General features: G+C 37.9%; 1 protein-coding gene across 1 annotated transcript in view; it reads right to left on the reverse strand.

Moving 5' to 3' along the window:
* Positions 1 to 381: 381 nt before the first annotated feature.
* Positions 382 to 13,696, reverse strand: part of PSMA8 (proteasome 20S subunit alpha 8) — a 34,990-nt gene continuing 21,675 nt past the window's right edge. Inside the window, exons 4-7 of the mRNA XM_008692803.1 lie at positions 11,772 to 11,894; positions 3,406 to 3,525; positions 3,229 to 3,291; positions 382 to 486 (exon numbers count right to left, since the gene is read on the reverse strand). Coding sequence (XP_008691025.1) covers positions 382 to 486; positions 3,229 to 3,291; positions 3,406 to 3,525; positions 11,772 to 11,894 — 411 coding nt within the window. The remainder of the gene's footprint in view (positions 487 to 3,228; positions 3,292 to 3,405; positions 3,526 to 11,771; positions 11,895 to 13,696) is intronic.

Consider the following 13,696-nt stretch of genomic DNA (forward strand, 5'->3'; position numbering starts at 1 on the left):
ACCTGACAGTCAAAACTCAAACATCAACAAATTATTAATTTTTATTTAAAAATGTTTTACAAATTATTAATTTTTTTAAATTAAGCTTTTTTCTTAAATTTCCACAGATGAAGAAAAGTAACACACTATACAAGTTACTAAGTATAGTCACAGGCTTATGTGGAATCATGACTGCTTTCAACAATTACTGAAATTTCTGTTCAAAGAAAATCTTCATACTAAGATATGTTTGTCCATGTAGCAGACTGAAGACAGCCACAAATGTGGCATTCTCAGAACAGCATAGAACTACTAAATGTAATGCTGCAAACCAACTTATTCCTTTAAAACTTCACTAAGTAATTGCAAGGAGTACAACAAAACATTACAAGCTCCTAATGTTCATCCTAAGAATTCGGTAGTCTTCTTGGATTTTTTCTTCTCTGCTTCTTCCTTTTCCTTTTCTATTTCAGTTACTTGTAATTCAATTTCTTTGGCACTAAACATCTGGAAAGAAAATATTTAAAAAGCTAATTTCAATTATACCCACAATTTCTAAATATTTCCAATATGAAGGAACCAATATTTTATACATTTATATTTTCTATTTAAACTTCAATTTTATATCTTCAAATATATAATGAAATATATATACTTGTAACAAATACACACAAAATTTAAACTCTATGATATTTTCACTATCGTGCTAAAAAAGCAGGGCAAAGTGTTATATTGCATTACATATCCTTTATATGCACATAACTCTGAAAACATTTTAATGCAGGCTTATTCTATTCATGAACAAGTAGCTCATTATTGAACACTCCCTCTCCACCCCACTGTGTGATTCTCTGATAGGGTTTGCCTATTTTATCAGCCACTAGAATAGCCAAAGAGGTAGGGAAAAGACAACTTATACTGCTTTGTTAACAACTCCCTAAGTGTAAAGCAAAAATAGTTTTTGTTTTATACAGATCAATTTTATTATATTTAAAATGAAAGATGGGAGCAACTTGCTCCAGGTCATACTAGCAAACATATCAATTTGCAGGAACTTAGGTCTAATTCTAAATTTACACCCAGGTCTGTTCAATTCCAAAGGCCATGCCCTATGTGCCACACAGCATATCCTGAAACAGCATGTGGGAGGGCAGTCTAACTTCACTGCCAGTGCATACCACCCTACCACGCATCAGTAAGAAATATATGCACGACTGGGTGTGTCTGTCCATGTGGGTATACATGTATGTGCTGGAGCTGGAGAGGTGACCCTGGCCTCGGTGGTTTTGTGTCCTTGTGGTGTTTGCACGTCTGTCCTGAGACCCTTGACAGCAGGGGTGACAACACAGCCCAGTTCTCATCTCCACACACTGTGTTCAGCACCATCGTTATTTTTGTGGGGCCGTGCAGGGGCAGAACCTACACCTCTCTCCCCATCTCTCTTATTCTTCGTATCCCTGTCTACCAGTAGGCTAATAAAAGGTGAGGTGGGAATGTGGTGTCAAAGCAATGCACCAACACAACTCAAAAAACAAAAGCCCCACTGCTCCATCCGACACTGATTTTAACACTATTTTCTCTTGAAATATTTCCTTCAAAACAAATATATATGTAAAATAATCCTTTTTAGTATACTTTTCATTAGTTTCCATGCTGTAAGTGCTTTTTACACTGTCAGCTGGAGAGCTGGCAAACTGCTCTGAATACAGTTCTACCTAAGGAACAACAGTGAACCACATTTCAGATGTTCTTTGGCCGATGAGTCCTCAATCACAGTACCCTAGATGATTTATTTTGTGGTTCGTCACAAAATGGCTAACAAAGGGTACACAAAGAATAATGCAAGTCTTGCCACAGAGAAATACGGAAAAGTTATCACACTAGGTATTACAATTTCATTTTCTTATAGAAGCTCAAGGCACTTTTTTTTTTTTTAAAGGTTTTTGCTTATTTGAGAGATGGAGAGAGAGAGTGCACAGGGGGAACATGAGAGGGAGAAGCAGACTTCCCGCTAAGCAGAGAGCCCAATGCGGGGCTTGATCCCAGGACATGGGATCATGACCTGAGTTAAAGGTAGACGCTCAACCGACTGAGCCACCCAGCTGCCCGTCAAGGCACTTTTAAGTGAAAAGTAGAGAAAATAGATAAAAACCACGGAAAATCAAGGGGTGGAGGTTTTTTGACATAATGAAGGATAACACTATGTTAGAAGCCCGGAGGGCCTATAATTATACACACAATAGCTGAACGACACTGGCTGAAAGCATATCTTGATTTCAGAAGATCTAGGAGGATAGTGAGATAAACTGCTCCTTATAGGAATACCTTGTTTTAATTGTGCTTTGCAGATACTGCATTTTTTTATAAATTGCTGTTTTTTTGTTTTTGTTTTTGTTTTAATTAAGCTCTATGCCCAACATGGGGCTTGAGCTCACGACTCCGAGATCAAGAGTTGCATGCTCTCCCGACTCAGCCAGCCAGGCGCCCCTGTGCTTATTACAAATTGAAGGTCTGTGGCAACCCTACATTGAGCAAGTTTATTGGCACCATTTTTCCAACACCATTTGCTTAACTTTGTATCTATCACATTTTGGTAATTCTTGCAATACTGCAAATGTTTTCATTACTATTATATTTGTTATGGTGATCTATGATCAGTAATTATGACTCACAGCTCAAATGCTGCCTAGCATTTTTTAGCACTGTATTTTTGAATTAAGATATGTACATTGTTTTTTGTTTAGATATAATGCACACTTAAGGGACTACAGTACAGTATAAACATAACTTTTATATGCACTGGGAAACCAAAAAATTCATTTGACTTGCTTTATTGCAATATTGGCTTAATAGTGGTGGTTGGAACTGAATCCTCAATATCTCCAAGGTATGCTTGTATGTGAGGCTGGGACTAAATCTCCATAGACAATATATTATACTAATCCCATATATGACTGACTCAGTAGGGGTTCCTACTTAGAAGAATATATACCAAAGGGGGTAAAGCCTACATATAAATCTCAGCTCCTCTAAGTCTTCACAAAGGACCAGGGATAGGTAACTGCTTGCAGTAAGCACATACAAATTAGTGAACATTAGCTTACAGAAACAAAACAGATGTCATCATAATGTCAGTGGATGCTAATGGGTGTTTCAGGCTTTTAAATGAAGATTCACAGGTGTCAACATTTTGACAAGATAAATTACTTTATATTACAAATGTTTTTTCCTCTTTGGTTAATGACTTACTTTCAAAGGCTGGTTTCTTCTTATTATAGCAAGTTCAATGTTTTTTCCACCAGACTGGACAACCTAATGTAGAATAAGCACAATATTAAAATTAGTTCAGGAAATTTTATTTTAGTGAGGAAATAAGAACGAATCTTCTCTCCTCATGTTCTGAATATGATTGATTAGATCACTTACTTCTAGCAAAGCTCTTATTGCTAATTTGATAGCCTCATTGTCATTTGCTATAGCATCTTCTGTATAATTCTTTTCTAGAAATTCTCGGACAGTTTTAGCACTTCGGCCTATTGCATTTGCCTTGAAAAATGAAAGATAGTTATTAATATCATTGCAATATGAATGCATTTATGGTTAGTCAGTGAAGTTTAGAGTTTATTGAGTTTATTAGTCTAATTACTAAATGAAAATTATAGTTTTGAAAACTTAGCAAACACTTCAGCAGCTCGTTTTGTTACTATGTCAATGATCCGTAATGGTGGCGTGCCTTATCTTCAAACATACCAATGCCTTGTCCCAATGCTTTCTACAACTTTAATGGCTCCCAAGTCCTTGATAACCAGGGAAGACTGAAAGAGTTGAAATTCAAAAGATGTAGAGAGGAAAGGAGGTAGGACTTTGCAATATAGTACCAAAAGAAGAAAGAAAAAAGGATAAAAAGGACATCGACCTGGAGAAGAAAGCTGTTTGCATGAATAGGACTGTATGCATCATTTTCTTAGAACTTAGAAGCAAGTGGTCACCTAATTATTGATTATCTTTGATTCATAAGCTAGAAAAAATTCTTCTGTTCTATTCTCCATTTTTCTTTGTTCTTTAGAAATGTTCATCAGATGAAGGAAAGAGGCTGTACAGCCACAGGTGGTATATGGCATGTTCTTTTAATTCAGTCTAAATACCTAGGCAAGTATTAGTGATGATAATAATGATGGTAATAGTAATTCTTATATAATAGAGCACTTATATGCCAGGCACTATGCTAAGCATTTTACATGGATTATTTCCTTTAGCCATCACAAAAATAATTGAATAGTTACTATTACAAACCCCAATTCATGAATGAAGAAATGGGGGCTTGGAAAGGTTAAAACAAGCTTTCTTAACCTCAGCACTATTAACATTTTGAGCTGAGTAATTTTTTTGCTGTGGGGGGATGTTCTGTGCATTGTAGGATGTTTATCAGACTCTATCCACTAGATTCTAGTAGCATCCCCCGCCCCAGTTGTGACAACCAAACATGTCTCTAGAGATTGCCAAATGTCTCTTAGGGAGTACAAAGTCACCCCTATTTGTGAACCAGTGTCTTAAATAATCTTGCCCAAGATCACAGAGGGGATAAGTAGAAGAGCTGAGCTTTGACACTCCAAGCTCTGAACTCTATACACTACGCTGCCACATGCCCCTTTGCTATGATGACTTTAGAGAGGAAAGAGCCCCCAGAGAGGCCCATCCCTTTACTCAGGGATCCTGGCATTGAATGAGGGAATGTCTCAGTTCTAACTGGTTATGTTTAGTATTATGATTATCAGAAAGAGAATGCAAACGAGACGTTAGGAAGTCAGTATGAAAGCATATCTTTTGTACTGCATGACAGTGTATTGTTCTGGTTAGCAGAAGATTATTTTTACTTCACAGACTTTTTCTATTCCTTTATATTTCAGGAGATTAAAAGAATAGCTGTGAAATTTTAAATTAAATTTTGTGGCTTTGAAATTTCACTAATATCAAAAGTAAAGACTTCAGACTGGTATGACTTTGAAGTATTATTTGCTACTAGTTTTTTGGGGGTAAGTAGTTCTTGCCCAGAGAGGAAGAATATAAAGTAGGAGTTTATCCAAAAATCTCACTGAGCCCTTAGAAAGTTATCTTATAAATTCCTGGTGACTTTCCTGTCCAATTCTTCTAACTGGTGATGTAAAAATTCTTTAATTCTTACCTACCTGGCTGGTTTCCTAAAATCTTCTTGCCTCACTACATCCCCACCCTTCCTCCAAATCCATCACCCACTCCAACCCACTTCAACAGACTTAGTTTTAGCAATGTTTTTTCCTGCCTGCCTATAAAGATTAATGTTAATTTTCTATGGCAAAGATTATTAGCAGCCTACCCCAATATCCATTCTTCCTTCGTGACAGAACTCTAGAATTTTCATCAATGCCTGCTGAAAAGTGTCATTTCCTAGCCTTGGTTACCAATAGGAATATACAAGTGGAAATAAATGGGTAGAACTTGTAGAAACCTTTGCTGCCTGGAATGCAGACAGGTTGGCTGGAGATCTAGCAGCCACTTTGAGAGCATGGGCAAACACTAAGATAATAAAAAAGACAAATAACAGCAATCATCTACCTCATTATATGAGACTTCTCATTATATAAGAAAAATAAATTGTTATAAGAATCATCACATCTCTGTTGTTAGGAGCCAAAAACAATACCTCACAGATAAATCTCTGTATATCTTAAAGATATATAGAACAAAAATTGATGGGGCATCTGGGTGGCTCAATTGGTTAAGCGTCTGCTTTTGGCTCAGGTCATAATCTCAGGGTTCTGGGATGGCACAGCACCCGATTCCCTGATTAGTGGGGGGAAATCTGCTGCTCCCTCTTCCTCTGTCCCTCCCCCTGGCTCATGCTCGCTCGCTCTCTCTCTCTCTCAAACAAATAAATAAAATCTTTTTAAAAAAAGATTAAAAATTGATAAAGAAGATCATTTTGGCAGAAATACTTTATTTACTATTAGAATTTCTTAGCTGATGAGTAATACAATAGTTATCCTTTGTGTGGTCTTCTACAGAAAGTATAAAAGCCTGATGATTTTTTTTTAATTTTTTATTATGTTAGTCACCATGCAGTACATCATTAGTTTTTGATGTAGTGTTCCATGATTCATTGTTTGCCTATAACACCCAGTGCTCCATGCAATACGTGCCCTCCTTAATACTCATCACTGGCCTAGCCCAGTCCCCCGCCCCCCGCCCCTCTGAAACCCTCAGTTTGTTTCCCAGAGTCCATAGTCTCTCATGGTTTATTCCCCCTTCTGTTTACCCCCCTTCATTCTTCCCTTCCTTCTCCTACCGATCTCCCTGCTATTCCTAATGTTCCATAAATAAGTGAAACTGTATGATAATTGTCTTTCTCTGCTTGACTTATTTCACTTAGCATAATCTCCTCCAGTCCCATCCATGTTGCTGCAAATGTTGGGTAATCGTTCTTTCTGATGGCTGAGTAATATTCCTATGTATATATGGACCGCATTTTCTTTATCCATTCATCTATTGAAGGGCATCTTGGCTTCTTCCACAGTTTAGCTATTGTGGACAATGCTGCTATGAACATTGGGGTGCATATGGTCTTTCTCTTCACTACGTCTGTGTCTTTGGGGTAAATACCCAGTAGTGCAATTGCTGGGTCATAGGGTAGATCTATTTTTAACTTTTTGAGGGACCTCCACACTGTTTTCCAAAGTAAGCCTGATGATTCTTGATCTTTCCTTTCTCTTTTAAATCTACTCCAATCAAGCTCATCACTATGACATGTTCTTGTCAGTGTCAGCCATGACCTACCCATTGCCATATCCAGTCATCTCACTGTTTACCTGACCCATCAGTGGCTCTGGCTCAGCTGATCAACTCTTCTTGGAATACCATTTTCACTTGCGATCGAGGACACCCCTCTCTAGGTTCTTCATAGACTATGCTGGATCCTTCTCCACCTTTCACTGGTCCAGTACTCCTGATCTACATCAGGTCTTGCCTGGATTATTATTGGACACAGCCTCCTAACTTGTTTGCCTGCTTCTACCCTACCATACAGTATATTCTCAGTAGAGCGGCCACATAGATCCTTTACAAATATAAGTCAGATCATGTTACTCTAATATGCCAAAACCTCAGATGGCTTTCTACATCACTCTCCTTATTTTTTTTAATTATTTTTTTAAGATTTTATTTATTTACTTGAGAAAGCACAAGCAGGGGTGGGCATAGGAGCAGGGAGGCAGAGGGAGAAGCAGACTTCTCACTGAGCAGGGAGCCTGATGCAGGGCTTGATTCCAGGACCCTGGGATAATGACCTGAGCCAAAGGCAGACACTTAACTGACTAAGCCACCCAGGCACCCCTACATCACTCTCTTTAACATCCAAGTCCTATCTAAGGCCTTCAGACCCTACAAGATCTAGCCCCCTCCTACCTCTGTTACTCATCCCTCACGACTATCTTTCTGGATTCACCATAGCACAGTCATATGCTCTGCATAGAGCCTGATATCTCATAGATATGGAACATACTGCTGCCTTGGAATTTTGCTCTGATTGGTTCCTCTGTTTGGAATACCACAGAAATAACTACCTGGGCTGCTCCTTCACTTTCTTCGGGCCTCTGTTCAAATATCACCTTTTCAGAGGTGCTTTCCCTGACTATCTTAACTACCAATCACCTCTATCCTCCTAACCTTGTTCTCTTTTTTCCCCCACAGGACTTAAATTACATATACACCATCTGTACATTTTTTTGTCACCTCTATATCCCCAAACCTAGAACAATATTTGTTACGTAATTCAAATACATATAGACTATTTGTTAAATTATCAACTGTTAACATATTTTACCTTGTAACTTTTGATGGTAATTACTTTGGGAATCCTACACTATAATATCCCTAAGTACAGAGATATTAACTCATATGCTTAGTGTTCTGGTACTCAATTCCTTCCTCATTTCTGGCCCCTTAGGATTTTCTGTCTTTTTTGTGAGTTCAGCTGTGCATTAAAAACATGTTAATGATCATTCTAGCTTTCTACATGGTTATAGCAGAAGAATTTTTTATTAGTTCAATTTAATGTAATGTGCCAAGCCCCAGAACATGTTACTTGACATAAAAAAATACTTTCTGCAATATGAAAATATATAAAGAAGAAAAAAATATTTCAAATAGGGTTTCCCCGCACCATTGGTGTGGATACTGCCAGAACTACTGGGCTGATTTTGTTTTAAGATTTTATTTATTTATTTGAGACAGTGAGAGAGGGGGGGAAAAGTGGGGGGAGGAGGAGAGGGAGAAGAAGAAGCAGGCTCTCCCCTGAGCAGGGAACTCAACGTGGGGCTTGATTCCAGGATCTGAGCCAAAGGCAGACGCTTAAATGACTGAGCCACCTAGGCACCCCTGGGCTAACTGATTTCTTGAGACTCTTCTGTTATGGAAGGGGCAGCTGTATGCCCTCACTGGAAGAGAAACTGACTCTGGATATGAGTCTCCCTTCCCTTCCCAAATGCCCCACCTTCTGTGAACCTGCTGAATGCTTTCTTCACCGTCATGTTATCCTACAAAACATTGCTGATGACCAAGGAGGAACTGAGAGAATACACTTATGCCCATGGGACTCACTGGTCTTATCGTGTTCTCTGATCCTAAAGAAGCCAACCTGATAAAAACAGGGGAGAGCCAACTGAAGGCTCAGTTATAGCACTAGCATCTTATGGAGCCGGGTTTCTATTCTACAAGATCCTGTATGTGCCCTGACATGGGAACCAGTAACTAATTTATTTCATAGCCACAAATCTCGGAATCAAGGGATAGCTGTCTCATTAAACCTCTAAAGGGCCACTAATAAAATTTTTGCTTCTTGGGTTGTATTAGTTTAAAGGGCCTAGTTCCCAAATTGGTGGGGTGGTGGGAAAGGGAGAAGAGGCAGTATTCTTCTAGGGGATATAACAATTTCACTGATTCAGAAGCTGAGACTGCCAGTTGGCAATTTTGGACACCTCATGCCTTTGAACCAGTAGGCAAATAATGGGTTAGTGTGAGGGTGGTATGATTTATTCTGATTATCAAGGGAAATAAAGTTACTATTATATAATGGGACCAGGGAGGAGATGTCTAGAACTTTCTTAGTATTCTCATGTAAAGTGAAAAAAGCTAATGGAAGGCTCTATAATCCATTAAGGCAGGATCATTAATGGACCATAATCTCAAAAAAAAAAAAAAGTTTGTGTTACGTGCCAGGTAAAGAACCCCCCGGTATCAGTGATTTCTGTTCTCATTTCTGCTACAGGTCATGTGGCCAGTTTATATTTTGAATTTTCTATATCTTCTACCCATTTCACATTTCCTCTATCTGTACCTTGTAAAACTACATCCTAGCACTGCAAAGTGTCGTCACCACATGGTACCATAGCTGTGTCCTCAAGAGCCCATTGTATCACTTTATCAGGCTACTGGTATAGTAGGTCAGAGTGAAAAACAAAACATAGAAATGAAAAAAAACAAATACCTGATCTCATGGCTAAAGTGCTACATATAGTCTCCCCAAAACAGAAATTAAACCAGAAGATTTTATTCCATTTTTCAAGACTGGGTATCAGAATTTATGTAACACACATAAAGAACCATTTGGCCTAAGCATGATGTAATGGAAGGAACACTGTACTAATAAAGCAGAAGACCCTGAGTTCTAATGACAGTTTTGTTATTAGTGGTGTGAACTCTAAAAAAAAAAAAATCACTTAACTCCTGAGTCTCACCAAGTATGTAAAACAGAAAAGTTTTCAAATGTTTTTTGTTACAGATTATTTTTTTAAAGCCACATTTGATTTCAACCAAAATCTTACAAGAAAGTACAATATGTGAAACTAGTTAAATGATGATACATGGCCTTGAGACACCACAGCAATGCATAGTTTCAGACCTAGATGATAAACAAATTCCCAACAACTTAAAAATTCCATAATTTTGGGGCGCCTGGGTGGCTCAGTTGGTTAAGTGTCTGCCTTCAGCTCAGGTCATGATCTCAGGACCTTGGGATGGAGCCCATGTTGGGCTCCCTGTTCAGTGGGGAGTTGGCTTCTGCCTCTGTCTCTGTGGCTCCCGTTTGTGTTCTCTCTCTCTCAAATAAATAATAAATAAAAATAAAAAAATAAAAATTCCACAATTTTCCTAATTAGTTGTCTTTACAATAAAATAAAAATGCTTCTTTGTATGACCCTAGGGAGCAAATTAAATAGAAAATTATGTAAACTTGGAAATTGTTATGATATTGAAATGAAGTGTAATGATGTAATAATTAATACAAACAGAAGATGGCACACTTTAAAATATTTAGAGAAAAACTGAGGGTAGTAACTTTTGTTTAAGGTATAGATTTGGGAGGCATAAGAAATCTAGTACATGTAAAAGATTTCTTAAATTGGCACAAAAAAGTCTGGTATTTGCAGTAGGTAAATTCATAGTTTCTGATTACCAGTTAGTTTGTCTAGTTAGCTTGAAAGAAGATGTGCAGCTAACACGGTATCCAGATCTTTGTGGCAGGAATATAATCCACTGTTTTACTGGCCTGGTTAGTTGGTTTATAAAACAGTATGAGTGTGGTCAGCCCAAATCAATTCCTTTAGTTAATACAGGCATAAAGACCAAGGCAATATTTCTCATTAATTTATTTGGCTTTTAATTACAGTAAAATAAACACTTCATGAAATTATTTAAAGCCTGGGTATTTAAACTTTTTTTTTTTTAAGATTTTATTTATATATTTGAGAGAGAGAGCAAGAGAGAGGGAGAATGAGTGGGAGGGAGGGGCAGAGGGAGAGAAGAAGCAGGCTCTCCACTAAGCAGGGATAACAACTAATCCAGAAAACAAACTATATTCCAGGAATTGTGTGGAGACAATTGTAATGTACTGCCATATAAATAGAGATTCATAGTGGGGTACTCTAACTCTCCTAGAATAGAGAATGCGTTAAATATTTCACTATAGGGTTAAATGCTCATTCAATTCTGATTAGAAGCAGAAAAACTATTTCTACTCAAAGCAGGTATCTGTATGACGCAGTACTATTTGGAAGAATGAATGATGAATAGGAATCAGATATATCTCTTATTTGACCATTTGTATATACTTAGGTTTGTCACATCTTTTCAAAAGTAAGGAAGAGACCCTGTGATTAATAAACCAAAGTGTTGGGGCACCTGGGTGGCTCAGTTGGTTAAGCATCTGCCTTCAGCTCAGGTCATGATCCCAGCATCCTGGGATCGAGTCCTGCATTGGGCTCTCTGCTCCTCAGGGAGCCTGTCTCTCCCTTGCCTGCTACTCTCCCCGCTTGTGTGCACTCTCTTTCTCTCTCTCTGTCAAATAAATAAATAAAATCTTAAAAAAAAAATAAACCAAAGTGTTTTTTCTATCCACCAAAAATCATCATAGTTGCTGACTAGCTAAATGATTACCACCATCAATTCTTTAATGCAATGTAATTTTTTGTCATGCCCTTGAAAGTGATAAAACATTTACTGTGAATACATGTATTCAACTTCTTTTTTTTTTTTTTTTAAAGATTTTATTTATTTATTTGACAGAGATAGAGATGGCCAGCGAGAGAGGGAACACAAGCAGGGGGAGTGGGAGAGGAAGAAGCAGGCTCATAGCAGAGGAGCCTGATGTGGGGCTCGATCCCAGAATGCCGGGATCACACCCTGAGCCGAAGGCAGACTCTTAACCGCTGTGCCACCCAGGCGCCCCTCAACTTCTAAAATACACTAACAAATTCATGACTTACCTTCCAAGCATGGTAAGTACCAGAGGGATCAGTCTGATACAATCTTGGGATACCATCGTCATCAAAACCTACAATTAAGGCAGAAATGCCAAAAGGTCTTCGTCCATTGCTTTGTGTATATTTCTGAAAAATAAAATGTTTTTATAACTACTTTCTATATGAGGTCGTATAAAGAATAGCACTGTTACTTATCGACTAAGAAATTTTAATAGCAGTGGCTCCTTGGTGGCTCAGTTAGTTTAGTGTCTGCCTTTGGCTCAGGTTGTGATCTTGGGGTCCTGGGATTGAGCCCCATGTAGGGCTCCCTGCTCAGTGGGGAATCAGCTTCTCCCTCTCCCTCTGCCTGCAGCCTGCTTGTGCTCTCTCTCCCCCAAATAAATAATCTTAATAAATTTTTAATAGTAAAGTATTCCTGCTAAAATGATCTTTGTTGATTCTTATTATGTATTTAAGATCCTCTTCCTGACAATCCATGATAAAATTTTAATGAAATTAATATATACAGTGTGTACAATAAAATAGTAAGTTTGCTTTTTATGGTCTTAAAACTGTTTTCTTGGGACGCCTGGGTGGCTCAGTTGTTAAACGTCTGCCTTTGGCTCAGGGCTTGATCCCAGAGTCCTGGGATTGAGCCCTACATCAGGCTCTTCTGCTGGGAGCCTGGTTCTTCCTCTCCCACTCTCCCTGCTTGTGTTCCCTCTCTCGCTGGCTCTCTCTCTCTCTGTCAAATAAATAAATAAAATCTTAAAAAAAAAAACTGTTTTCTTGCTGCTTTATATATTTTTTGGCAACATAACTGGATTATAATCTTGTTAGTATAGCAGAGAACCGTATATGTACACCATTTTGTTCCTACCTAGTAAAGCTGATTTCAGTGAGCTGTACTTTGGAAGCAAGTTCTTGGGGTTTACTTTGAGAGACACTACAGTTGTTACTATTATAATCAATATTCTTACTTGATACTATTATTATCAAGTATATTTTGTTCACTGTGTATTAAGTTATCTCTACATAAAACCCAACTAAGACATTTCTTTCAGTTCCCAAACAAGCAAACCTTTGTTTTTGCTTGTTTTTTCTTCCCAGACAGCAGGGCACTGGAAACCAATTGTGTTTTTTATTTTAGGCCAGGAGCTTCCTGGATTGTGCTCCAACGAGTAGAATTCACACTAATTCTGAGACTGCCCCTAGAAGTTGTGCAGAGGGCAGCCCTGACAGAAAGCTCAAGCTCATACCTTTTTTTCATTTTATATTTTTCATTTTTATATTTTATTATTATGTATTTTTATTGGCCATCTCAAATTTTGAATGCAAATACTTGGGCTCCAAATGTAAACAAACTCTTAAAGAACAGGGTTTGTCTTCATTCTTCTGTATTTCCTAATATTCTTAGTTCACACAGAGATATGAAGTAGATGCTTTGTAAATATACCTCAGAGGAAAGACCCTTTTGTTTAATCAACTGTGGTTTTTTTCTTTAATGAAAAAGTACTTGCACAGGGTTAAAATAATTTAAAAGTACAAAAGGTGTACATAAAGGATCTCTTTTGTTGCAGAGCCCTAGACCCGTTCCCGGTAGCAACCACGCTGTTACAGGTTTACAATATTAAATGTTCTATGAAGCCTTTATACTTCTAGAAGAAAAGCTAAAAACCACAATTGGGAGCCTTGTATACACAATGTTCTACACCTTGCTTTTTTGGTGGATACAGTGTGGAGCTCAGCAGGAAGCTTGAACTCGGGACCCTGAGATCAAGACCTGAGCTGAGATCAAGAGCTGGATGCTTAGCCCATTAAGCCATGCAGGTACCCCAATGGATACCCCTTTAACTACTGAGAAAACCAAAGCAAATAAAAAAAGTAAAGTAGAATAATATAAAAATGTTGGACTTCCTTGTAACATAAATTAAATTGAAAAAAAAAAA

The sequence above is a fragment of the Ursus maritimus genome, unplaced genomic scaffold, assembly GCF_017311325.1.
Source record: "Ursus maritimus isolate PB19 unplaced genomic scaffold, ASM1731132v1 scaffold_18, whole genome shotgun sequence".
Taxonomy (NCBI): domain Eukaryota; kingdom Metazoa; phylum Chordata; class Mammalia; order Carnivora; family Ursidae; genus Ursus; species Ursus maritimus.